The sequence below is a fragment of the Acinonyx jubatus genome, chromosome D1, assembly GCF_027475565.1.
Source record: "Acinonyx jubatus isolate Ajub_Pintada_27869175 chromosome D1, VMU_Ajub_asm_v1.0, whole genome shotgun sequence".
Taxonomy (NCBI): domain Eukaryota; kingdom Metazoa; phylum Chordata; class Mammalia; order Carnivora; family Felidae; genus Acinonyx; species Acinonyx jubatus.
Window position 1 is genome coordinate 112,471,006 of NC_069390.1, and position 27,495 is coordinate 112,498,500.

The window sequence follows — 27,495 nt, forward strand, 5'->3', positions numbered from 1 at the left end:
CTGCCCTCAGCAATGCTCCCCTACCCAGGACCACGGGCTGGCTAGCAGCCCTCTTCCACAGCAGCTGCAGAGCTTCCGGTTCAGCTCCGAGGTGGTCACGGTCATGCTGATTCTATTCTCAGTACCTGGGGCACTTCGTCATTCTTTGTTGGCTTTGCACTTCCTTTATCCACCTCTTTTCTGTCACCCCTTTTTTATGTGCCACCTGTTTCATGTCAGGGTAACAAGTTTTTATGTCACTAACTCCCTGGAAGCCATTTGAACTCTACTAACTGCTTTTTTTCCAGGAAACTCCACACTTCTTTAGTTTGCATGATCCCACTCCGTCCTACGTCAACCTTCTGTTCCTATTTGTGGGCCTGTTCTCTACATCCTTAAATGTTGCTATTCTTCAGGGCTCTGCCCTACACCTGCCATCACGGTCACACTCTCCATGGCTGCGTCTCATCCATGAGCTGTGTTGAATCAACTTAAGCCTGTATCTTTCTCTCGAGCTATGAACTCATATAATTTCAATGACATATTGGAATAGCCTCCTGTTTTGTCCTCTTCTAATCCATTATCCACATGTGTAGATTGGAATGATAAATGATAAAAGAGAAAAGCTGATCTTACCCCCCCTTCTACTTAAGATCCTTCACTGACTCGTCTCGAAGTCTCAGGATAAAGTGTGCACTCCTTAGCGCACAGACGCATTTACCCCTCCAGTCTCCTGCCTGGACAGGCTACTGGGATTCTGTGCTCTGGCATTCCACGTGCTCTCCTTCCCAGAGCACATCACTCCTTCTACCACTCTTGTCCTGCACACACACTCATCCCTCTCTGTCTGGAGTACCAGGGCTCACTCATTTCATAATTAATCCCTAGTCTCTTCAAAGCTTTGTTGAAGAATCTTCTATTCCATGAGGTCTTTCCTCAACTACAATGAAGACTGAGAAAATGAATTGTTCTTAGCTCTGATCAAGGGAACTACTGGCCACAGATATTCTAAAAATGGAAGTACTTTAGTAAATAACATTATGTACAGGCAAAATATAAACATTAATTAATGTCTCCATTGTAAATGTCTTTATATAAATAAATATTACATATTATTATCATTACTCTTGGGGTACTAGTCTATACTTTTTGAAGTATTACACTTCTCTCCTAGATTGTACACTAGGAATTGTATTTTACCACGTTCTTCTTCCCCATATCCCCTTTACAAAGCCTGACTAATGTTATGCAAGTGGTAGCTTTAATAAACATTTATAATAAATAAATGGAGACATAAAAGATGTCACAGGGCACTGTGTGATGGTTGATCGACTCTATTGCTTCTAATAATTCATTTAAGCTCCTGGAGAGGAACCACAAGCCATTACCTTTTTCAAGACACCCAGGAAAGATTCTCCATGAGGAAACACCCATTTTTCCCATACAGTTACTCCTTTTATCTAAAAATATATCACTACAATTCAACACTATTTTTTCCTTGCAGTAAAGATAAATAATGAACATCAATATTTTAAAATGGTTTGAATGATAGTTTCCATAGAAATTTATTCAACATAGGCAGCACTGTAATACGAAAGACAATAAATTAGAATTTTGCCTTATTCTGGAAGCAATTTATATTCTACTCTACCTTAATTTAATCTGTGAAAATAAAACATTAAACTCTACAAGGGTGAGGAGTAACTGATGAAATGGCCTACAAACTCAGTAATAGAAAGCTATTTAATTATTACATATTAATAATTATACATAATAATAATAGATTACTTACCTCCAATTTACTGTTGGTCTATGGGAAGAGGGAAGGTTTACTTCTGATTTTAAGTTGGATTCCTGAATTTGTTTGAGGGCTTCTTCCAAAGGAGGAACTGGTTTTTGAAAAGCTAAGAGAACAAAGAAAAATCAAATAGTATAGAATCACTTCATCTTCTATTCTAACTGGTCAATAATAAATACTACTTTTTTATTTATTTATTTATTTATTTATTTATTTATTTATTTAAGCAACTCTTTCTTTTATTTTTTATTTATTTTTTTAACGTTTTTATTTATTTTTGAGACAGAGAGAGACAGAGCATGAACGGGGGAGGGTCAGAGAGAGGGAGACACAGAATCTGAAACAGGCTCCAGGCTCCAAGCTGTTAGCATGGAGCCCAACGCGGGGCTCGAACTCACGAACTGTGAGATCATGACCTGAGCTGAAGCCGGCCGCTCAACCGACTGAGCCACCCAGGCGTCCCAATAAATACTTTAAAACTTTTGAAAAAAGAAAATATTTTTTAGAATAGTGTAAATATTTTAAATTTAGATATTTAATTACCCAAAGAGAAACTGTGACCTCAAAATTCACGTCACCAATTTTAAGAATATTTATCTGGAAAAAAAACTGAGAAATGTTCAGGCCCTTCATCCCGGCATGCAAACCACACTGTATTTGATCTCATGACTCCATAAATTTCTGACAAAATTTATTAATATTCTTATGAAGAAAAGGGGAAGGTATAAAAACACCAGCTGATGTTTACTGAGTACTTACCATTACAGACATTATTTTTGAGCATGTTGTAACAAATGTAATCCTCACTACAGCCTGTGAGGCAGATGCTCTTTGAATCTCCATTTTGCAATGGAGGAAACTGAGGCATAGAGAAGGTAAGTATCTTGTTCGAGGTCATAGACCATGTGGACGTTCGTTGACATGCTACACAGTACAACCTCTTACCCAACTCTACTTTGCGTGCGTAGTAGCCACTTTGCAAAGCCCTTTTCCTGGGCACGTTGGTCTCAACGTACTCAACCTCTCCTACTTCTCAAAATACCCTTTCACTTATGTGGTCAAGTTGAAACTCAGCTGTCTTAAATGGAAACTCACCTGCTTAAATGGAGGCATTATTTTGCATCACATACTACAGAAAACTCAAGGCCTGGAGGTAGGGTAGCTGACTTTCTAGCTCTCTACAGACACCTCCAAACTGTCTTTCCTCCTTCTCCTTTAAAAACCCTGTATGTTTTCAGGCTTTTTCATTATTGCAATCTTTGTTATTTACCTTAAAATTCTAAAGCAAAGCCAGTACATTATTATGTATGCTTTAGTTCAGACGGAACTCTAGAGACAGTCCATTTCCTTAATTAAGAGGTGATGGCATAATATTCTGATGAACACAGCTGTATGACAGGGCTTGCAGGATATTCCAATCATAAAGGACCAATCCTTTTGAGGCAGATATTGTCAAGTGTTATATATCAACTGGTTTTCTAATTGGTATACTCAATGTCTAACATGGGTTTTTGTTGGTGAAAAGAACAGCCTGGTGAATATCTTGCTGAATGTTAAAAATGGGATTTCTTTGTTGAAATTAAAAGTATTCAAGACAAGTGCATTTTCATAAATATATTTTAATCACTCCCTACCTTTACATGAACAGGGAATAAGAATGCAGGGAGGTCTATATCCTTTACCCTATCGATGATCTCTGAGTCTTGATGTCTACTCAGCCTTGTGTCTGACCGTTAATACAGGAACATTTCTCAATGTCCAATGCCAGATGGCACAGTTCTGTCTCTGGAATGTGGCTGTGTGTATCTCGGCAGACCTCTCATAGAAGGTATAGTTAGAGTACCTACAAGGACAGAAAGCTGGGACTTTATTCAGCTCACTGAACAAGCTGTATGAATGTTCTGTGTCTAGTCATACAAGATTAGAGTCTGAGACTTGCTTTTATTAACCTTCACCACTTGATGCCTATCAAAGAGAGCCTAAACACTAATTTTAATGCTAACTCAGGTCAACAAAGACATTACATTGAAGACACAGATGTACCTGTATGTTCACCCCAGCATTATTTACAACAGCCAGGAAATGGGAGCAACCTGTGTCCACTGATAGATGAATGGATAAAGAAGATATGGTATACTGGGGCTCCTGAGTGGCTCAGTTGGTTAAATGTCTGACTTCGGCTCAGGTCATGATCTTAGAGTTCGGTGAGTTTGAGTCCCTCATTGGGCTCTGTGCTGACAGCTAGGAGTCTGGAGCCTGCTTCGGATTCTGTGTCTCCCTCTCTGTGCCCCTGCCCCATTCATGCTCTGTCTCTCAAAAATAAATAAATGTTAAAAAAAATTCAAGAAAAAAGAAGATGTGGTATATATACATTATGGAATATTATTTAGCCATCAAAAAAGAATGAAATCTTTCCATTTGAGACAATGTAATGGACCTAGAGAGCATTATGCTAAGCGAAATAAGTCAGACAGTGGACAAATACTGTATGATGTCACTTACATGTGGAATCTAAACAGAACAAACCAAGTGAACAAAACAAACAGACTCACAGAGAGAGGAAACAAACTGTTACTAGGGAGGGCAAAGGTTGAGGGGCTGGTGAAGTGTGAGATAGGTTGGGGGGTTGGATTAAGAGGTATAGACATCCAGTTGTAAAATAAGTAAGTCATGAGGATGTTATGTACAGCACAGGGAGAACAGTCAGTGACGCTGTTAGAATTTTGTGTGGTGACAGATGGAACTAGACTTATTGTCAGGATCATTTAATAACATATAAAAATAAAGAATCACAATGATGAATGCCTGAAATGAATAGGATATTATATGTCAGTTATACTTCAGAAAATGAAAACTACCTTAGATCAGTGTACGACCACCCATGACTGCTTCTTGTTGCTGTTAATCTAACGACTCCAGGTTACCACCCCTCATGCGCTGGGGATACTGGAAGCCTGTTATTTTTCAAGTCTTACTGCAGACCACAGCTGCATTCCTTCATTGAGCCCAGGAGCTCTGGTTTTTCCAGTTCTTCTACCCTAATATGCTCACTCCAACGGTTTTCTGACCTCATTCAAACCCCCGGCCTGCTGCCCTTCTTTGTAGCACAGGGAAGAGCCGACCACCAGGCTTCCTGGTGAGCTTGCGGTTAGCCTTCAGGGTTTGGGAATAAAGTGAACTAACAGTCAATTAAGTAGTAGTCTTTCATAGCTTTGTTCTTGTTCTTCACTGATAGCACTGGCTTTTCTTAAAATTTTATTTTGACAGGGGCGCCTGGGGGGCTCAGTCGGTCAGGCGGCCGACTTCGGCTCAGGTCGTGATCTCGCGGTCCGTGAGTTCGAGCCCCGCATTGGGCTCTGTGCTGACCGCTCAGAGCCTGGAGCCTGTTTCAGATTCTGTGTCTCCCTCTTTCTCTGACCCTCCCCCGTTCATGATCTGTCTCTCTCTGCCTCAAAAATAAATAAACGTTAAAAAAAAATTTATTTTGACATTTTGCATAGGTGACATATTCACACTCAGAAGTGAAAAATATACACGATACATTTGGAAGTCTTGCTCTCCTTGGTCACTTGTATATTCTTTCACTGTTTCTTTATGCAAATACAAGCAAATGTAAATACAGTAAAACTTTGGATTTCGGGGAACTTGTTCTGTGAGTGTTCCGTAAGATGAAATTTCTCTAATAAATTTTAACTAGATAAATGAGTGGCTTGCACTTGCTGCAACTCGTTGCAAGACAAAGGAGTGATGCCAAATGTCACATGATCAGAACTGAGCCAATGGTTCTTGAAATTCACTTTGGCATATGAGTGCTTTGGTTTATAAGCATGTGTCCGGAACAAATTATGCTCACAAACCAAGGTTTTACATATATATTTTAATTTTGACAACGACTTCTCAAAATCCATTTTTTGGTTTTTCTTGCTCTACCTACAGTATACACTGGTATGTGTTAAGATTCTATTTTAGGCCCTACCCTCAATCTATGGTCTATATCCTGTTGTTTAGTTTATCTTTCCCATGGCTTCATTTATCAACTATATTTCCATTCATTAGTGACTCTTAAATATATACATCTCTATTCTGTATCTTGTTCTTAAGTTTCAGACCCACATTTCTAGTTGCTGATTTGATTTCTCCATTTGGACAAGCCAAAGGGGGCTCAAAATCAATACATTTAAAACTTAATGATCATTCACACTTGTAATCTGATTCATCCATAACCCTGATTAATATGATCATCTGCCAAAATCATTAATTCTGTAAAAATGTCTAAAAACGTGTGAGGCTCTCTGCAAAATCCTAGGGCACTGTTCTCCACCTGGACCCTTGGCACTTTCCATTGATTGTAACTGAAATCTACTGATTACATCTCCTGAATATATTACCACTTCCCTCCACATCCAGTACAGTGCTTTAATTTAGCAGCTGGACCTCTCTTGCCACAAATAATGAAATAGTCTCATACTAGTCTATCTACTTCAGTGTCTTTACTGGAACCCAACATCCATGTTGTAACTGTAATTATCTTTCTAACAAATAAATCTAATTATAGTAGAGACCCCAAGTTTCCCACCCAATATCCATTTTCCCTTTCTTCCTTGGCAACAGACCCTACATTAATAATTAGAGGAGTAGCAATAGAGCCTTAAAAATTTTTTTTTTCATTTTTCAGTACCCCCTGCACATGAAGTTGCCAATTGTAAATTACACTAAGCAGACAGATGGATATTTATAGGAACATAATTTAAAAGGAGCTCAGAGGTACAACTTTTTTTCCTTTACAATTCTTCCTTCTTCATGCCTACAACATGGCATGATGGCTGGAGCTTTGGCAGGTACAATGTGACCACGAGGGTGAAGATATAAATCACAAACTAAGAATAGTTGAGCTGAGAGACAGAGGCATTGGAGTTCCCAGTGATACTGCACAGTCCCCAAACGAGCTGTGACTGCCTACCTCAGGACTTCATATTATCAGAGGGAGAAATAAACCCCGCCATATTTAAGCTGTTATTATTTTTAATGGTGTTACCACCTGCCCTTACTCACTGTGACACACAGTAATGGCTTCATTTTCAATTAAAAACCTTTAAGTGGATTGCATTTTAGAGAAAGACAAAATTCCTAGCATGATATGCAAAGCTCTTTGGGTCCTGGTTCTAACTTAGTTTTTTAGACTTACATTCATTTTTCTTCACTTTTTCCCCACCCTATGCTTCAGGATACACCAAAATACATAATTTATTTGCGAAAGCTTTTCCTTCCACTGGGGATTAAAAAATTTTTTTCTCTATGCATGGCAAAATGCTCATTCTTCAAGATTTAAATTAAGTCATTTTTTCAGGGATAATGTCCTTGATGTCCCTGTACAGCTGTAGTTTTCTTCCTTCTGTGTTCACACAGAGCTTCACATATTTTGTTACCACAGCAATCATCAGTGTATTTATTGACATTGTTTACATTATTCTCACCTCCAAAATAAGCTGTGAGATCTTTAATGGTAGAGTAGGACTAGATTTCTCTCTGTCTCAGCCCAGGGCTAAGTACAATGTAGTACAACGTATGTTTGTTGAACATAAAGGTTCTGCCTGTCCTTTTCTTTTTGAAGCTTTGACATTTTATTCTTAATTCTGTGTTGCTATTTAAGGTATAAAAAATGTAGATGTGATACCAAAGAATCAACCATACTCATATTTAGATTCTTAATAGCTTCTAGGTCTCAGATTGTTGGATTGTATCACTTTGTACACTTCATTTTTATTTAAATGTTTCTCAAACAGGAATTTGAACCAAAATGTGAATACCAGAATGAATGTGACACTAATTTACTGAACCTAAATGTTAAATTTTCTTTTTACTAAATCAGTTTTAAAAAGACAAAGCATTGTGAGCCAGGATATAGTAGAATCAAACTTGCAAGCTTTCAAAATTTACTAATAGAGCCAACAAAATATTCTCCAAGTTAAAGCTAAATCAAATTACAATTTTTCATTTGGTTAAAACCTTATTACTCAAAGGCATATTTTTTTAGTTTGAATTTATACTTCCTTTTTTTTTTTTTTTAATTTTCTTTTTTAATGTTTATTTTTGAGGGGGAGAAAGAGGGCAAGCAGGGGAGGGACAGAGAGAGAGGAAGACACAGAATCTGAAGCAGGTTCCAGGCTCCGAGCTGTCAGCACAGAGCCCAACACAGGGCTTGAACTCAAAAACTGTGAGATCATGCATGATCTGAGTCGGAGTTGGACGCTCAACTGACTGAGCCACCCATGTGCCCCTATATTTTCTTTCTTAATTTATCATTTTACTGCCTACTCAACATTGAATATTAGATATAACTTTCATTTTTGCTCTCAGATTGTTCTAGAGATTAAGGTACCTGCTCTCCTCCGTTGTGAAAGAGGAATATGGGCACGTTGGAATTTTTCAGTGACTTCTTCAAACTTCTCTTTTCTTTGTTGAAGTATTTGTTCTCTGATTTGTTGTTCTCTTTCTTCTTGTTCTTTTCGTTTCTCTTCAAAAGCTCTATATTTAAAACACAAAGTAGATAACTGAATTAGGGATTAAATTTTAAAAATCTCAATACAGAAAACAGCTTCAAACTGGTGATTTATTATACAGTGATGTTTTCATATTTCAAAAGTCTACTTACTTAGAAACAAATTTAAAAAAAGGCCCTTAGATAAGAATTTTAATATCTTTATATGTGGTAATTCCAGAACCTTATCCAGGCCTGGCAGGCCTACATACATGTTTCCACCTCCCAAAGCCTGCTGTGGAAGCATTCTTTACTATTTTCTGGAGTGTGAAGAGCTAATTCATTGGTGAAAGAATCAGTCTTACAAATTATGGGGCAGTCAGGACAATGCTGTATATTTCTTTTTTTCTTTTAGACCAAAAGTTTAAAATTGGCTGTCATGATAAGTCTGAAGTATGCTAAAAATCCATGCAATTTACGTAAAAATCTTGATTTCCACCTCCTCTGGAAAATATGTAAGATTTGTCAAGTATGAACTCCTATTCACACATTCCCTATTTTTCTTAACTTTCCTATTTCATTTATTTCTGATTGTACCTGGGCACTTGAGTTTATATTCTCTAGTTTCATCTGTTTCAAAAAAATTAATTTTGCTTGTGAAAAATATGTGTGTGTTTCAATAATTATTTGCTAGACAATGAAAAAAATGGAAAAGGAGGCTTGCAATTCACTGGTTGAGAAACTGTCAAGTGGTTCTCCTCTTCAGAAAGCATGGGGCTGAGAGGTGGTAGGTAAGAAGTCTTTAAGATTTTTAGTGCCATGCATTACTATTAACCATCCTTCCAAAGGCCTTCACTGGCTGGAGCATTATTCTACTCTAAATAACTCAGATTTAGGGAAGTACACTTCTGGGAAGTAGGGATATGTATATTTAAGTGGTCTTACCCCAGTGGTAGGTAGGAGATAGTGGGTTTGATGCAACAATTACAACACTGTATTGAGAACTTCATAACATGCAGACATAAAGAAAATCCATGAGCAAAAGGATGCCAACATGGGGGTGGGACTAACAGAATCATAAAGTTGAAGGATCCTTATATTTATGTGAAATGGTCCAGTTATAACTCTAAATAGTTAAGAATGAATATTATAATGCCTAGAGGAGCCACTACAAAAACAGTAAAATTGAAAATATTTTGACTAACTCAAAGGGAGGCAGGAAAGGAAGAAGAAACAAGAAGAAAAAAAATAGAACTGATAGAAAACATAGTTAAATGAGAGACCTACATCAAACTGCTTTAAGAATTATTAGATGTAAAAAGACTAAACACAAGGCAGAGTCTTGTTTTTGGGAGACAGTTCTCTGTAAATATTTCGTATTTCTGCACAGCCCAGGTTCTCTGAATGAAGACATTCACAGCCAACTTAAGAGTGTGTGTGTAGACAGTGCAGTATAGTAAAGCAAAGAAAGGTCTCCCTTCCTGGAGACGTGGGGTAGCGAAGATAAAGATCTCTCTCTTCTCCAAAGAGTGCTTACACTCCAGATCAAACATAAGGTTTCCTTCTCTCTGAAGAGGGGGATAGCAGCGGCCATGTAGTTTCCACGTGTCGTGGTTCTTAGTCTGTAATGAACTAGTTCCTACTCTGTGCAGGAGCCATCTGGCCCTCACAGCATTGCCCTTTGGGGAGTAGACTTTACGAAACTGACACAAGACATTGCTTTGGCTACGCTTTTTCCACGAGTGATACACAGTTTGTTTTCTTTCAGCCTGCCACAATACATACGAAATAGTGGTAAGCTAAAAAAATTAGCTTGCTTGTCAAAACCTCAGATCCTATACAGTTCTTCACAGTTTCTGATTTAGCGCTTGCTAGACTGAATATAACCAAGACACAAGAGGATTTCCACAAACACAGACAGGTTGAAAGCAAAAGGATGAAACAGTAGAAGACATTTACTAAATTGATAGCAGACAAAGTAGGCTTTAAGACAGGGAGTATTACCAGAGATGAAAACAATATTTCATAATGATAGAAGGGTCAGTTCATCAGGACTACATAAAAATCATAAATATGTATGCACCTAATAAGAGAGCTTCAAAATACATGAAGCAAAGAACTAAAGGGAGAAACTGATGAATCCATGATTATAGTTGCATATTGCAACATACCTCTCAATAATTGATAGAACAGTCATAAAAAAAAATCAGTAAGAATACAGATTTGAACACTATCAACTACCTTGACCTTGTTGATATTTACAGAACAACTATTTAGGCCCAACAATTGCAATACATATTCTTTTTGAGTGCAACATAAGAAATCTTACATTGGCCCATAAAACAAATGCCAATGAATTTCATAAGATTTAAATCTTAGAGTATGTTCTCCAATTAAAAAATAGATTTATATTAGAAATCAATTATGGTATCTAGAAAAGCTCAATAACTGGAAATTAAGAAAAAAACAAGAACATACTTCCAAATAAGCAATAGGTCAAAAAAAAGAAATCAAAAGGGAAGTAGCAAAACAAAATGAACAAAATGAAAATGCAGCATACCAAATTTATTGAGTGCAGTTGTTCAGAGGAAAATTTATCTTATTATTTTTTTAATATTTATTTAATTTTGAAAGAGAGGGAGCAGAGGATCCTAGGCAGACTCTGCATTGACAGCAGCAAGCCCGATGTGGGGCTTGAACTCATGAACCGTGAGACGGTGGTCTGGGCCTACGTCGAATGTCTAATCAACTGAGCCACGCAGGCGCCCCCCCGGAGGGAAATTTATAACTTTAAATGCCTACAGTGGAAAACGATAAGAACTTTAAATCAGTGATTTTAGTTCCCACTTTAAGAAGATGGAAGACATGCAACTTTATTCTTTGGTAAGAAGAAAGGAATGAATAAAAGAAGAAAGCAATGAAACACTAAACTAAAAAATAGAGACCACACAGACTAAAGTTGTGTTTGAAAACCTTAGTAAAATTGATAAGCTCCTACCAAGAATGATGAATGAAAAAAAAAAAGAGTGAAGAAAAAAAAAGTAAACAAAATGATCACTCTCATGAATGAAAGATAGGCTATCACTACCAATACCACAGACATTAAAAGAATATCACCAACTTTCTGCTAATAAATTCAACAACTTAGATAAAATGGATAAATTTCTTGAAAGAATCAACTTAGCAAAACTGACAAAAAATAATTTTTATTTTATTAATAAATTTATTAATTTATTTAAAAACTTTATTAATAAATTTAATTTATAATTAGCAAGCTTCCTACAAAGAAAACTCCCTGTTCAGATTTTTTATTATTACTTTTTGTCAAACATTTAAAGGAGAAATAACAATCATAGAACCTTTTTCCAAGTATAGAAGTGGAGGAAACACTTTTTCAACATATTTTATTTATTAAAAAAATTTTTTTTAATGTTTATTTATTTTTGAGAAAGAGAGACACAGTGCAAGTGGGAGAGGGGCAGAGAGAAAGGGAGACACAGAATCCGAAGCAGACTCCAGGCTCTGAGCTGCCAGCACAGAGCCCGATGTGGGCTCAAACCCACATGAGATCATGACCTGGGCTGAAGTCAGACACTTATCCAACTGAGCCAGCCAGGCATTCCCCCCACCACCCACAACATATTTTATAAAGCTTGTATAACCTTGATCTCCAAACCTCACAAAGATATTACAAGAAATTTATAGACCAAACTGTACACAAAAATCCTTCACAAAATATTAGTAAATAAAATCCACCAGTTTATTAAGAAAACTCCCACATCACCAAATGAGAGTTACCCTTAGAAGGCAAGGCTGACTTGATATCTCAAAATTAATCAGTAAAAGAAAAATAAATAAAAAAGAAAAAGGGGTGTCTGGATGGCTTAGTCAGTTGAGCATCCATCCGACTCTTGATTTCAGCTCAGGTCATGACCTCAGGATCGTGGGATCAAACCCTGCATTGGGCTCTGTGCTGGGCACAGACTCTCTCTCTCTTTCTCTCTCTCTCTCCTTCCCCCCCCCCCCCCGTCTCCATCTGCCCCTCTCCCCTGCTCACGTGCTCTAAAACAAACAAATAAATAAATGTCAAAGTTAATCAGTAAAATTAACCACACTGACCAAATAAAGGAGAAGAGCTGTATGACAATATTGAATACATGTTCATGATAAGAACTCTCAGCACACCAGGAATGAAAGGAAACCTCCTCAATCTGATAAAGGGCAACTATCAAAAATCCATAGTTAGCAGCACAGTTAACTGTAAAATAGTTAATACTTCCCTCTCCAAAGGGACAAAAGGCAAAAAAGCTCATTATATTGCCTCTATTCCCCATTACACTGGAGCTCCTAAAAAGTTCAGTAAGGCCAACATAAAAACAAAAGGCACATCAATTGGAAAGATGAAGTTAATTCCCTTTATTTCAGATGACATGATTATACAAACAGAATATGCTAAGGAATTTAAAAATAACTCCTAGAACTAATGAGTGAATTTAACAAGTTCTCAGAATACAAGGTCAATGTAGAAAAATCAATATTTCTACATATAACAATGGAAAATGAAATTTAAATCCATTTAAAACAGCATCATAGAATTTGAAATACTTAGGAATTATGTAACAAAACCCATGTAAGAACTTCACTTTGAAAACCAGAAAATACTGCTAAAAGAAATTATACAAACAACAACAAAAAGAAAAAAACAGGAGAGAGGAAAGGAGAAATATACTGTGTTCATGGATTTCATGTATTACAAGACTCAATATTGTTATATCAATTCTTTCTAAATTGATCTGTATGTTCATCATGGTATGTTCAAAACCATGCAGGTTATTTATATGGAAAAGCAAAAAATACCAAGAAGAGACAAAACAATCTCGAATTAAAACAAAACTGGAGGGTGTGGCGCCTGGGTGGCTCAGTTAGTTGAGCTCTGGCTCAGGTCATGATCTCAAAGTTCATGACTTCAAGCCCTGCATTTGGGCTCTGTGCTGACAGCTCGGAGCCTGCTTCGGATTCTGTGTCTCCCCCTCTCTCTGCCCTTCCCCTGCTCACTCTCTCTCTCTCAAAAAATTAGTAAACACCAAACAAACAAGCAAACAAAACTGGAGGGTGTGCACTGCCTTATTTCACTATGAAACAGTGGTTCTCAACTGGGGGCAATTTTGCCCCTTCCCTCTCAGTAAATATTTGGCAATGTCTGAAAACATTTTTAATTGAGCCACCACTGGGCATACTATTGGTACCTAGTAGGTAGAGGCCAGGATACGTCCCGTAATACATCTCATCCAAAATGTCAGCAGCGTTGTTGAAAATCTCTGCCATAATGCCGCAATAAGCGAGGCAGTGTAGTCCTGGTGTAAGGATAAACAGACCAATGTAATACAATATGGAATACAGAAATAAACCCCCACATACATGGCCAATTCATTTTTTTAAAATATTGTTTATTTTTTTTTAATGTTTATTTTTGAGACAGAGAGAGACACAGCATGAGCAGAAAGGGGCAGAGAGAGAGGGAGACACAGAATGTGAAGCAGGCTCCAGGCTCTGAGCTGTCAGCACAGAGCCCGACGCGGGGCTCAAACTCACGAACCGCGAGATCATGACCTGAGCCGAAGTCAGATGCTTAACTGACTGAGCCACCCAGATGCCTCAAGCTTTTTTTTTTTTTTTTAATCACTAAATATAGAACAAAAAACTGACAAACTATACTTCATCAAAACTTAAAACTGCTTTATGAAAGATTTTATGAAGTAAATAAAAAGGCAGGCCATAGACCGGAAGAAAATACTTGCAATATATATCTCTGACAAAGGAACTATATCCAGAATATATAAAAAAATCTTACAACTTAAAAAGAAGACAATCCAATTAAAAATGGACAAAATGGGGCGCCTGGGTGGCTCAGTTGGTTAGTGTCTGACTTCAGCTCAGGTCATGATCTCACGGTTCATGGGTTCGAGCCCTGCCGCAGCTCTGTGCTGACAGCTCAGAGCCTGGAGCCTGCTTCGGAGTCTGTGTCCATCGCTTTCTGCCCCTCCCCTAGTCATGCTCTGTCTCTGCCTCTCTCTCAAAAATAAATAAACGTTAAAAAAAATTTTTTTAAACGGACAAAATATTAACGGAGATGTCACGAAAATCACAAAAAAAATAGGTAAGCAGGGGAGTCCAAATTACAACTACTTCATATCTACTCTACAGCTAAAATTAAAAAGACTGACATTGCTGGTGGGTGTGTAAAATGGTTAGTCCTTTCGGAAAACTTTGTGACAGTTTCATATATGGATAAACACAAATGTACCCTAGGATTTAGCAATTCTACTTTTACTCAGGGGAAATGAAACATATGTCCAGAACAAGATGTCTTATAGTAACTGATTCTCTCATGTTTTACAATTTCAGCTTGAATTATCTTTCAGTCGGCAGCTTTATTAATAGCCTCAATTATAACAACCTAATGTCCATCAATAGGAGAATCGATAAACAAATTATGATATATCCTTACAATGCAAAACCACTCAGCACTAAAAAAGGGATAAACTAGTGATACATGCAATGACATGGGTAAATCTCAACATTAAGTAAAAGAAACCATTAACAAAAGTGCAAGGACTGGCAAAACTAATTCTGATGACAGAAATCAGAACAGTGGTTGTTGAGGAGTGGAGACTGATGATAATGGATTTGAAAGTATATGCAAGGGAATGACAGAGACAAACTAGGGAGTGAGAAGCTCAGTCTGAATAGAAGTGAGAACTCAAGGGATAAGAATAACAAAGAAAGGGTGATAAGATAGATGGACTGGGGTGGGGTCTTACAATTGCTAAACTCGGGGTACAAGAGGAAGTGACGCGGAGAGGCAGGTGGTACAGATCATAGATTGAGATTCCAGGAACTGAAATTTTGGAGGTGGAGAAATAATTGGTGGTAGCTGAGGTGAGATGCCATTGAATGGGTGAAGTTCATGAAAATGATAGGTCACTATGTTGAATGGGTGATCTATGAAGATACTGAAATTATAAAGAATGATCACTGGAATAGTGGTTGAAAGGGCGGGCCTACGCCGGCGGACTCCATCTTGTTCTGTGTCCTTCACCTTGACCACGCCTCCTCCCCTTGAGTAACCTCCCGCTCACCTGCCTAACAGGACTCTGACCCGACCCTTCCCCAGCCAATCGGCTGAGGCCACAGCCATTACCTCACCAACTGCCCCTAGGCCCCAATAAAACCTTTGTCCTTTTGAAACTGGCTCCCTCCAGCATCTCACCGCTGCGTAGGTGCAGGTACGGGATTGAGCTCGAGCTAGCTCGAATAAAGGCTCTTTGCTTTTGCATCGGACTCGGCTCCCTGGTGGTCTTTGGGGATCACGAATTCTGGGCATGACAGTGGTAAGGAGGCAAGAAGAGCCAGGTGCTAAAACTTTCAAGCAATGACACAGAGGATCTATAGAGCATCATAATAATAGTGATATTATTACGACAGGTAATAGTGTAAGACAGGTAAGACAGGTAATAGTGAGCAGTATAGTTAGATAGCATGTGCTTTAAAAGATCTTGGGGACCAGGGCACCCTGTACCCACTCTGGCCCATATCCACGTTAGCTATGGCTATTCCAGCAGGGTAGTCACAGCATAGATGGCCCTGGGATCCCCAGCCCATGCCAGACATAGCTCCAGTCACCGGCACGCACAGTCTACACAAGGAACAATGACACACAAGACCATTCCATCATGTTTAGGAGAATTATCTGTTCCACCTGATTCATAGAAACAAACACAGAAAGTAAAGCAAAATTAAGACAAAGGAATATGCTCTAAGTGAAATAAGACAAAACCTCAGAAAAAGAACTAAATGAGAAGGAGAGAACAAATCTACCTGATAAAGAGTTTAAAGTAATGGTCTTCAAGATACTCACCAAACTGGAGAAGAGTGGTTGAAGTAAGTGAGAACTTTAACAGATAGAAAACATTAAAAAAGAACCAATCAAGATTTGAAGCATACAATAACTGAAATGAAAAATACACTAGAAGGAATCAACAGGAGATTAGAAGGTGCAGAAGAATGGATCAGCAATCTGGAAGACAGGGTAATGGAAAAAAAAAACTCCTAAGCTCAACAGCAAAAAGAGGAAAAACAAAAAGATTGGTTAAAGGATCTCTTGGACAACATCAAACAAACAAATATTTGCATCACAGGGATCTCAGAAGGAGAAGAGAGAGAGAAACGAACAGAAAGCATATTGGAACAAATAATAGCTGAAAACTTCCCTAACCTGGGGAAGGAAACAGACATCCAGGTTTGGGAAGCACACAGAGTTCCAAACAAGATGGACCCATGAAATTCTCTCTACACTGACACATAATAATTAAAACACCAAAGATGAAAAACCAAGGAAGGATTTTAAAAGCAACAAAGGGGGGAGCACCTGGGTGGCTCAGTTGGTTGAACATCCGACTTTTGCTCAGGTCATGATCTCACAGCCCATGAGTTCGGGCCCTGCGTCAGGCTCTGTGCTGCCTGCTTTGGATTCTGTGTCTCCCTTTCTCTCTGCCCCTCCCCAGCTCATGCTCTGTCTCTCTCCTCTCTCAAAAACAAATAAACATGGAAAAAAAAAAAAAAAGAAAAAAAGGCAGCAAAAATGAAGCAACTAATTATGTATAAGGGAAATGCCACAAGGCCATCAGCTGATTTTTTTCAACAGAAACTTTGTAGGCAGTGACATGATATATTCAAAGTACTAAAAGGAAAAACTCTAGAACTAAGAATATTCTGCTTAGCAAGGCTATCACTCGGAATAGAACAAGAGATAAAGAGTTTCCCAGACGAACAAAAATTAAAGGAGTTAATTTACTACGGAACCAGCCTTACAATAAATGTTAAAGGAACTTCTTTTAGTGTAAATGAAAAGGCCATAATTAGAAAATTATAAAAAGAAAAAATACCATGAGTAAAAGCAAATATACACTAAAGTTATAAGAGCAATCATTTGTAAAGCTAAAAAGTTAAAAGACAAAAGCAGTAAAATCAATTTTATCTAAAAAATTAATTAAGGGGAACTCAAAAAACATAAAGATGTAAAATATGACAATATATACATAAAATATGGAAGAGGAAGTAAAAATGAAGTTCTTTTAGAATGTGATGCTATATTCTTAGGATATAATATATGAATCTCATGATAACCACAAAGCAAAAAACTATAATAGATACAAAAAGGAAAGAGAAAGAAAGCCAAGTCTAACACTAAATAAAGTCATGAATCACAAGGAAAGAAAGCAAAAGAAGAAAGGGACAGAGAACTATGAAAACAACCAGAAAACTATGAACAAGATGGCAATAAGTACATATCTATCAATAATTACTTTAAATGTAAATGGTCTAAATGCTCCAGTGAAAAGACATGGGAGGGTCTCCATGGGGAGGAAGAGGATTGAGGACCAAGGGTCTGCTGCCTCCCCTTTGTGCTGTGGGACCATTTATTTCACGGTGGGGGGGCGGGGGGGGGAGAGGTTTTATCAGGGGTGGATACCCATCCCCCTCTCCCAACAGTGTCAAGGACATGTGATCGGTGCTGAGCTATGGGTGTAGCTCCAAGGACTGGAGACCTCAAGTACTCTGGGAGGACAGACATATCTCCCCATCCACAGCTGAGGAAGACACATTTCCATTCAAGGGCTCAGAGTGGGCCGTGGCCAGCATGGCTTCAGCAGTGGGAGGAGCACAGCGTGACATCAGTGCAGTGGAAGACACAGCTCTGTCCTGCTGCGGCCACCTGGCCACCCGGGGCCACCCGGGAGGAGCCTTGTAACAAGAGTCAATGTGGGCGCCTGGGAGGGCGGTGGGGCAGGAGGACCCGAAGCTCACCACACCCAACAGATACACCTTGGTAAAAGCCACATGGGTCGGCAAACCCCGAAAACAACCCAAAGAGTGGCCAGTCTCTCCACAGTTAACAGTAGAGAGGAGGCCACATCAAGATGGGTGGGAGGGTGGAGATGTGGCCAGGAACCAAACTTCCAGTGAGATTAACCACGAACGAACGGGAGGGTCACCACAGGCATGAAGAAGGCATGGAACTGGACCCCCCACCAGGCTCCCCAGACACAGGGGCCCTGCACTGGGAGGACAGATCCCTAGAACATTTGGCTCTGAAAGCCAGTGGAGCCAAACTTCTTGACATTTTACAATCATAGGCTTAACTCTGGTTACTTTAAAATCTGTGAGCTTAGCCCCGGGAGAGGGAGAGGGTGAGGACTACAGGAAACAGAGTCCCTGCCCTTAAAGAGACAGCTGACAGACCACCGCTGTGAGCTTTTGAGCTAAGGCATAGAAACAGCAGTTCGCAAAGTGCCTGGGGCACACAGGAAGAAGATTTAGTTACTAACCCCAGAAATTTGCTGGAGGGCCGGGGATCTTTAGGAGGCTTCTCACTTCTCCAAGAGCAAACGATCTGGTACAAATCTGGACAGTGACATGCAGAAGAATGAACCTGGACCACTTTCTTACACCATACATAAAAATAAACCCCAAATGACTTAAAAATCTAAATGTCAGACTCTAAACCATTAAACTCCTAGAAGAAAACAAAAGATATCCAAATAATCTCTTGGACATCAACCATAGATGTCCTCAGGCAAGAAAAACAAAAGCAAAAATGAACTATTGGGACTACCCCAAAATAAAAATCTTTCGCACAGCAAAGAAAACCACTGACAGAATGAAAAGGCAATTGAAGAAGACATTTGCAAAATGATATATCTGATAAGGGCTTAATATCTAATATAAATAAAAAAATTTATACCACTCAACACCAGAAAACCAAATAATCCCATTAAAGATGGTTAGAGGACCTGAATACACATTTTCCCAAAGAAGATACACAGATGGCCAATAGGTACATGAAAAGATGGCTGTCAATCATCAGGGTAATGGAAATCAAAACCAAGTGAGGTATCACCTCACATCTACCAGAATGGCTGTTATTAAAAAGGTAAGAAATAGTAAGTATTGTTGAGGATGTGGAGAAAAAGGAACTCATGTGCACTGTTGCAGAAATGCAAACTGGTAGAGCCACTGTGGAAAACAGTAGGAAGGCTCCTCAAAAAATTAAAAAGAGAAATATCACATGATCCAGTAATCCCAATATTAGGTTTTTACTCGAAAACAAAACATGAGTTCAAAATGATATATGCACCCCTATGCTTATTGCAGGATTATTTACAATTGTCAAGATATGGAAGCAATCTAAGTGTCCATCGATAGAAGAATAAAAAAGATGTAAATATATACATATGTACACACACACACACACACACACACACACACACACACACACACTGGGATATTACTTAACCATAAAAGGGAATGAGATCTTGCCATATGAGACAACACAGATGGACCTAGAGGGCATTATGTTCAGTGAAGTAAGTCAGACAAAGACAAATACCATAAGATTTCACCTAGAAGATCTAAAAAGCAAAAGAAACAAAGTAGAAACAGATCCACAAGTAGAAAAAACTGATGCATGCCAGAGGGGAGAGGCATGGGGGAAGGGGCAAAATGGGTGGAGGGGAGTGGGAGATTCAGGGGGATGAAAGGCACAGCATAGGGAACACAGTCAATGATATTGTGACGGTGTTGTATGGGGATAGATACACTTATGGGGAGCATAAGGTACAGAGAGGGCCAATCACGTTGTACACCTAAAACTAATGTAACAATATATGTCGACTCTATTTCAGTTTAAAAAAAAAGGGTGCCTGGGTGGCTCCGTCAGTTAAGAGTCTGACTTGATTTTGGCTCAGGTCATGATCTCACCCTTAGCGAGACAGAGCCCCGCGCAGGGCTCTGCGCTGACAGTGTGGAGCCTGCTTGGGATTCTCTCTCCTTCTCTCTGTTCCTCCCCTACTCATGTGCAAGTGCATGTGCACACTGTCTCTCAAAATAAATAAACTTAAAAAAAGTTAAAAAAATAAAAGAGCTAAGGGATTTTAAAGAAAAGTGCAATGGTTAGAAGAGACAATGAAAAGCAATAGTGACTCTTCAGGCCTCATCCTGTGTGTCTATCAAGTATCTATTATAGTGTCTTAACATACTTCCCACAATATCCCCTACTCCTTCCCTCCCACATTCTTTATCATAAACAAAAATAGAAGCTGTAAGCAGAGAATTTGTTCCATACCTAAAAATTACTTGTATCCATATTTACCTCAATTTGAGTTCTAACACATTTCTAATACAATCACATGTCTTCAACTCCTTTGTCTTAGTTTTCCTTTTGGTTAAACATTCCCATGTCTGCTCTCTTCCAAAAGGCACCAACTACACTTATGGGTAATTGCTTATGTAACCAACTTTTGTCTTTGGGACAGGGGATACAATCATGATTGTAGGGACTGATGGAGAAAGTAAGTTTGGGAGAAGGCTTCTGGCAAAGCAAAGTTCATCACTGCACATAAGATGGACTGTGAAAATGGAATAGAACACCACTCATTTATTATGGCCAGGCAGTGCATCAGAATTTCATGTGTACGGTCTTGCTTTAGCCCACAATTCTGGGAGTTGAATATTTTACAAATGAAAGAAATGAGTCTTAGAAAGGGTAAGTAATTTTTTCAAGGTCACATAATCACGAAATTGAACAAACAGGGAGTCTAAGCTAGGCAGTCTGACTCTTCCTGGTTTTTAATCACTTTCCTAGAGACCATATAACAGACTTTTTATAACTTTTCTCAAGGCACCTCTATTCTCAACATCAACACATACACAACTTTGCCTTCCCATGGAATCCTAAGCTTAACTTACCATAGTGTTTATCTTACTAAATTGTAATTATCTGTTTACTTTTCTGTATTGCTTATTAGACTTTAAGTATCACAAGACAGATAATGTGTCAGCACATAACATAGTGATTGAAACATAATAGGAACTACATAGAATTGCTGAATAAAAGAATTAATTGTATTTTAACTATCCCCCATCAGATACTAAGTTTATTGAGTGTGGGGACTGAAATTTTAATTTCTGGAATTTTGGTGCCTAACACCAAGCCTTGAACCTGAAAGATGTTTAATACATAATTGCTGAATGAATGCTTGTTCATATATCAGCTTCAAATATAATCAGAGCACTTCTAAAAGCGGTTATTTATTATTTTAATAATTTATCTGCTGGGAATATAACGGTAAGCAAAAATAGATGTGATCTGTGTTTGTTTGTTTTTTTAAATTTTAAATGGTGAAAGCACATGAGTGGTGGAGAGATGCAGAGGGAGAGAAAAAGAGAGGGAGAGAGAATCTTAAGCAGGCTCCACACTCAGCATGGAGCCTGATGTAGGGCTCGATCCCACAACCCTGGGATCAGGACCTAAGCCGAATCAAGAGTTGGACTCTCAACAGAGTGAGCCACCCAGGTGTCCCTATGCAGTTATTTATAATCTAATGAAGCAAGCTAACAAAAGCAAGTATACAAAGAATTACTGATTGTCATAAGTGCTGTGAAGTAAAGAAACTCTAGTCCAAGACAGAGAACTTATTTTATTTTTAGTTTTTTTAATGTTTGTTTATTTTTGAGAGAGAGAGACAGACAGACAGAGCATGAATGGGGGAGGGGCAAAGAGAGAGAGGGAGACACAGAATCCAAAGCAGGCTCCAGGCTTTGAGTTGTCAGCACAGTGGGGCTCGCAGGGCTTGAATTCACGAACCATGAGATCATGATCTGAGCCGAAGTCGGACGCTTAACTGACTGAACCACCCAGGTGCCCCTAAGGGAACTCACCTTAAATGAGGTGAAACAGGGAATATTTCTCTGGAAACATAACATTTAAGCTAAAAATTCAGAATACGGCCAGTCATGAAAAGAAGTGAGTGGAGAAAAGTGCTCTAGGTAGAAGGAAGAGCATGCCAAAACAGTAAGCTGGGAGAAAGAGAAAATAAGACAATACCAGTTCAGCCAAGTTCGGCAGTGAGGAGCGGTGAATTTCTAAAGCTAACAGGTGATGCTCTTTTTGCTATAATCAGGGAGCAATTCTGATAGCAAGTTACCATCACTAGTATTTAATACTGTTCTCTGGGCTCAAATGCATATACAAAGTAATAATAATTTCACACAGTACTTTCTAGGACCATAGGAAATAATGTGTGTTCCAGACTGAATAAAATTAAACCAGGGATGGAATGTGATCAAGGACAGAAGTTTCTACTCCTGAACTCAGTGATGGGCTCAACAAAAAGTTTTGTTTTTAAATTTTTATTTAATTTATTTTTTCAATTTACATCCAAGTTCATTAGCATATAGTGCAACAATGATTTCAGGAGTAGATTCCTTAATGCCCCTTACCCATTTAGCCCATCCCCCCTCCCAAAATCCCTCCAGTAACCCTCTGTTTGTTCTCCATATTTACGAGTCTCTTATGTTTTTGTCTCCCTCCCTGTTTTTTTTTTATTATTTTTGCTTCCCTTCTCTTATGTCCATCTGTTTTGTATCTTAAAGTCCTTATATGAGTGAAGTCATATGATATTTGTCTTTCTCTAATTTCGCTTAGCATAATACCCTCTAGTTCCATCCAAGTAGTTGCAAATGGCAAGATTTCATTCTTTTTGATTGCCAAGTAATACTCCATTGTATATATTTACACCACATCTTCTTTATCCATCGATGGACATTTGGGCTCTTTCCATACTTCGGCTATTGTTGATAGTCCTGCTATAAACATTGGGGTGCATGTGCCCCTTTGAAACAGGGATAAATACCCTTGGATAAATACCTAGTAGTGCAATTGCTGGGTTGTAGGGTAGTTTTACTTTTAATCTTCTGAGGAACCTCCATACTGTTTTCCAGAGTGGCTGCACCAGTTTGCATTCCCACCAGCAGTGCAAGAGAGATTCTTTCTCTGCATGTTTGCCAACATCTGTTGTTGCTTGAGTTGTTAAGGTTAGCCATTCTGACAGCTGTGAGGTGGTATTTCATTGTGGTTTTGATTTGTATTTCCCTGATGATGAGTGATGATGAGCATTTTTTCATATGTCGGTTTGCCATCTGGATGTCTTCTTTGGAGAAGTGTCTATTCAGGTCTTTTGCCCATTTGTTCACTAGATTATTTGTTTTTTGGGTGTTGAGTTTGATCACTTCTTTATAGATTTTGGATACTAACCCTTTATCTGAGATGGCACTTGCAAATATCTCCTCTCATTCTGTCGGTTGCTTTTAGTTTTGTTAATTTTTCCTTGGCTGTGCAGAAGCTTTTTATTTTGATGAGGTCCCAGTAGTTCATTTTTGCTTTTGTTTCCTTTGCCTCTGGAGACGTGTTGAGTAAGAAGTTGCTGTGGCCAAGGTCAAAGAGGTTTTTGCCTGCTTTCTCCTCGAGGATTTTAATGACCTCCTGTCTCACGTAGGTCTTTCATGCATTTTGAGTTTATTTTTGTGTATGGTGTAAGAAAGTGGTCCAGGCTCATTCTTCTGCATGTCGCTGTCCAGTTTTCCCAGCACCACTTGCTGAAGAGACTGTCTTTATTCCATTGAATATTCTTTCCTGCTTTGTCAAAGGTTAGTTGGCCATATGTTTGTGGGTCCATTTCTGGGTTCTCTATTCTGTTCCACTGATCTGAGTGTCTGTTCTTGCGCCAGTACCATACTGTCTTGATGATTACAGCTTTGTAATACAGCTTCAAGTCCGTAGACAGAAAGTTTTAATAAGCAATCGTAGAGGTGACTGATGTAGTTCTTTCCCTCATCACCGACTCCCCTTCATGCAGTTATGTGCCAGGCATTGTGGTAAGTACTCTGGGAACAGATGGGGCTGGTGATAAAAACAAGACACCTGCTCCTGCCACTGTAGAAGGCAGAGCTGGAAGAGCATGGTGCTGCTTCCCATTAACCCTGGAATCAGTCTTTTTTAAAGGTAATCATCACTTTTTATGTCTTTTCAATTTATTTATTTAACTCCAAGTTAGTTAACATACACTGTAGTATTGGTTTCACAAGAACCCATTGATTCATCACTTACATATGACACCCAGTACACATCCCGACAAGTGCCCTCCTTAAGGCTGATCATTCATTTAGCCCATCCCCTACCCACCTCCCTCTAGCAACCCTCAGTTTGTTCTCTGTATTTACGAGTCTCTTACAGTTTTCCCCCTCTCTGTTTTTATCTTATTTTTGCTTCCCTTCCCCTATGTTCATCTGTTGTGCTTCTTAAATTCCACATGAGTGAAATCATATGATATTTATCCTGAATGACTTATTTCACTTAGCATAATATACTCTAGTTCCATCCACATTGAGGAAACAGAGAGCTTTCCCCCTAAGGTCAGGAACATGACAGGGATGTCCACTCTTACCACTGTTATTCAGCATAGTCCTGGAAGTCCTAGCTTCAGCAATAAGATAACAAAAAGAAATAAAAGGCATACAAATTGGCAAGGAAGAAGTCAAACTTTCACTATTGGCAGATGATATGACACTCGACATGGAAAACCTAAAAGACTCCACGAAAAATCTGCTAGAACTGATACATGAATTCAGCAAAGTCACAGGATATAAAATCAATGTGCAGAAATCAGTTGCATATCTATACACCAATAATGAAACAGCAGAGAAATCAAGGAATCAATCCCATTTACAATTGCACCAAAAACCTTAAAATACCTAGGAATAAAGCTAACCAAAGAGATAAAAGATCTACATGCTGAAAACTATGCTGAAAACTACACAAAGCTTGTGAACAAAATTGAAGACACAAAAAATGGAAAAACATTCCATGCTCATGGATTGGAACAACAAACATGGTTAAAATGTTGATACTGCTCACAAAATCTACACATTCAGTGCAACCCCTTGGAGTTAGCCTTTTTCATGGAAGAAACATGGCCTGTCTTAGCAACTTAAAAAAATTCACTTACTGATTTGTGCTTGGAAAACATAAACTGGGGCACCTGGGTGGCTCAGTCAGTTAAGCATCTGACTTCAGCGCAGGTCATGATCTCACAGCTCATGAGTTCGAGCCCCATATCAGGCTCTGTGCTGACAGCTCAGGGCCTAGAGCCTGCTTCAGATTCTGTGTCTCCCTCTCTCTCTCTGCCCCTCCCCTGCTCATGCTCTGTCTCTCTCTCAAAAAAATAAACACTAAAAAAAAAGAAAAGAAAACCACAAATTGTATATATTGAAGGTGTACAATATAATGTCTATATGTGTAAACACTGTGAAATGATTGTCCAAACCAAAGCTGTGGACATATCCCTCTCCTCCTATAGTTATCTTTTGCTTTTTGCTGATGAGCAAACTGGAGGTGTACTCATTTCGCAAATTTCAACTATACCATACACTATTAATTAATTACAGTCACCATGCTGTACATGAGATTTCTAGAACTTATTCACAGCTCAAAGTTTGTTCTTTTTGATCAATAGCTCTCCTTTTGCCCCACCCCTCTCTGCAGTTCAACCTTTTCTGGATTCCACATATAAGTGAGACCATGCGGTCTTTGTCTGTGTCTGACTCATTCCACTTAGCATAGTGTCCTCCAGGTTCATTCATGTTGTCACAAATGGCAGGGTATCCTCCTCTTTTTAAGACTGAAATGATATTCCATGGTGTATGTATCTCTCACATTTTCTTTGTATATTCGCCAGCTGATGGACATTTAGATTATTTTCCTATCTTGGCTACTAGAATAATGCATTTCAGCAAATTTTGAAGGGTCTATTTAACGTGTACAGTTCTGCCCCATGAAACATGTAGACCATCTTGGCGCAATGTGAGCCCCGCATCACATGATGGTCGCATGTCAGATTGTTTGTTCTGTTTTCCCAGGAATCTACAACTATGGAGTATTATTTTCTTCTGCTGGAAATATTCTTAAAAAGTGAAGAAATAACTGTCACGGCAACAACTTTAACAAGAGAACCTAAGCACAGTATTAAGAGCACCTGAAGTCACAGGAGACACAGGCAGAACTGGAAAGCTGGCCTTTTGTAATGTATTTCTTTTTTCTGGATGGAACTGTATTTAAGATTTAAATAGGTACAATATTCTAGAGATATGATCATTTTTTTTTAGTTTAAAAGTTTAAAAACTATATTTTGAAATAATTAGAAATCAAATTTAAAAATAGAACAAAACAGCACTCCAATTAAAAAATTATAACTGGAGAAAGAGTAGTTTTCAGGAATAAAGCATAAGATTTTAAATACATGATAATGCCAGTAGCTTATAAGAAATAACACTAAATACAGGAATATACGGTCACATTTCGTTGCTTGTCAAAGAAACACGTGTCACAGTTAATCCTTTAACTGTTAACACTTAAAATTATTTGAGATCCCAAAAACCTGTATTGAAAAATCCTATTTCCAACTGATTGACTTTCCCTTGACTGGAAAAGAAAATAAACGGAAAGTTTCAAACAGCCATGAAGACACCAGTGCAGGAAAAAACACCCAAACAACAAAGATCTATAGTCTGATTTCCCACACATGACTAGTAACGCACGGACTGCAAAAGGAAACCATAACAGCACCTCACTTCTTTCAAAGACTGAGATGTCAGCCAGAAAAACCGTGCCAACATCAGTTAACTAAAGTTTATAAGTTTTAATCATTAGAGAGTCTCCTAGGTCCTTATTCACATATATTCTTATCTCAGATTCAGTTCTAATGAAAATCTTCTATTTACTAGGTCATAATGTATTAGAAATATAAAAGCAAGGCGAAGGGGTTAGTTCTAAAAGAGAAATACTAACATCAAAAAGAAACAAATTCTGCTTCAGGTAAGATGGAAGTACACATACTTCCTGCCATTTCTCTCACTAAGTACAAATAAAAATCCTAGACATTACATATATTTAAAAAAAGAATAAAAAAGTAAAAGGTGGAAAGAAGGAAGCAGAGTAACCATGGACCGCGGGACCTGAGGAACGACACGATGGTAAGTTTCCTGGTTTTTCTTTTGGCTTCAAATATCCCATACTTGGAGTGGAAGAATCAGGCAATGTGTATATGTCAACAGGTTTAGACAAAATAAACAAATAAACTAGCCAAACGAAGCTTGCTCTCTCTAGCCCCAGGAGAGGAAAAGCCAACCCAGCAAGACAGAAAACTTTTATTCAACAGCCCACCACTCTATCCAAATACCACTAAAGAAACACTGTGGCTCTGCTCCCACCCTTGCCAGCAAAGGCTGCTGGGGGGCCTGGATTTCCACGCTTGCCAGGCAGTAACAGGGCACCCCCAGCCCTCCT

The 27,495-nt window shown here is 38.6% G+C and overlaps 1 protein-coding gene across 11 annotated transcripts in view; it reads right to left on the reverse strand.

The window, feature by feature from the left end:
- CEP126 (centrosomal protein 126) overlaps positions 1 to 27,495 on the reverse strand; it is a 101,103-nt gene that overhangs the window by 57,679 nt on the left and 15,929 nt on the right. For 9 of the 11 annotated variants that reach the window (XR_008290747.1, XM_053204207.1, XM_053204212.1 and 6 more), the window contains exons 3-4: positions 8,157 to 8,302; positions 1,772 to 1,883 (exon numbers count right to left, since the gene is read on the reverse strand). Coding sequence is in view for 8 of the 11 variants with exons in the window: in XM_053204207.1 (XP_053060182.1) it covers positions 1,772 to 1,883; positions 8,157 to 8,302 (258 nt within the window). In the remaining 3 variants the exon portion in view is untranslated. Of the gene's footprint in view, positions 1 to 1,771; positions 1,884 to 7,251; positions 7,419 to 8,156; positions 8,303 to 27,495 lie in introns of all 11 variants that reach the window. The other 2 variants (XM_053204213.1, XM_053204214.1) reach the window with 1 other exon arrangement.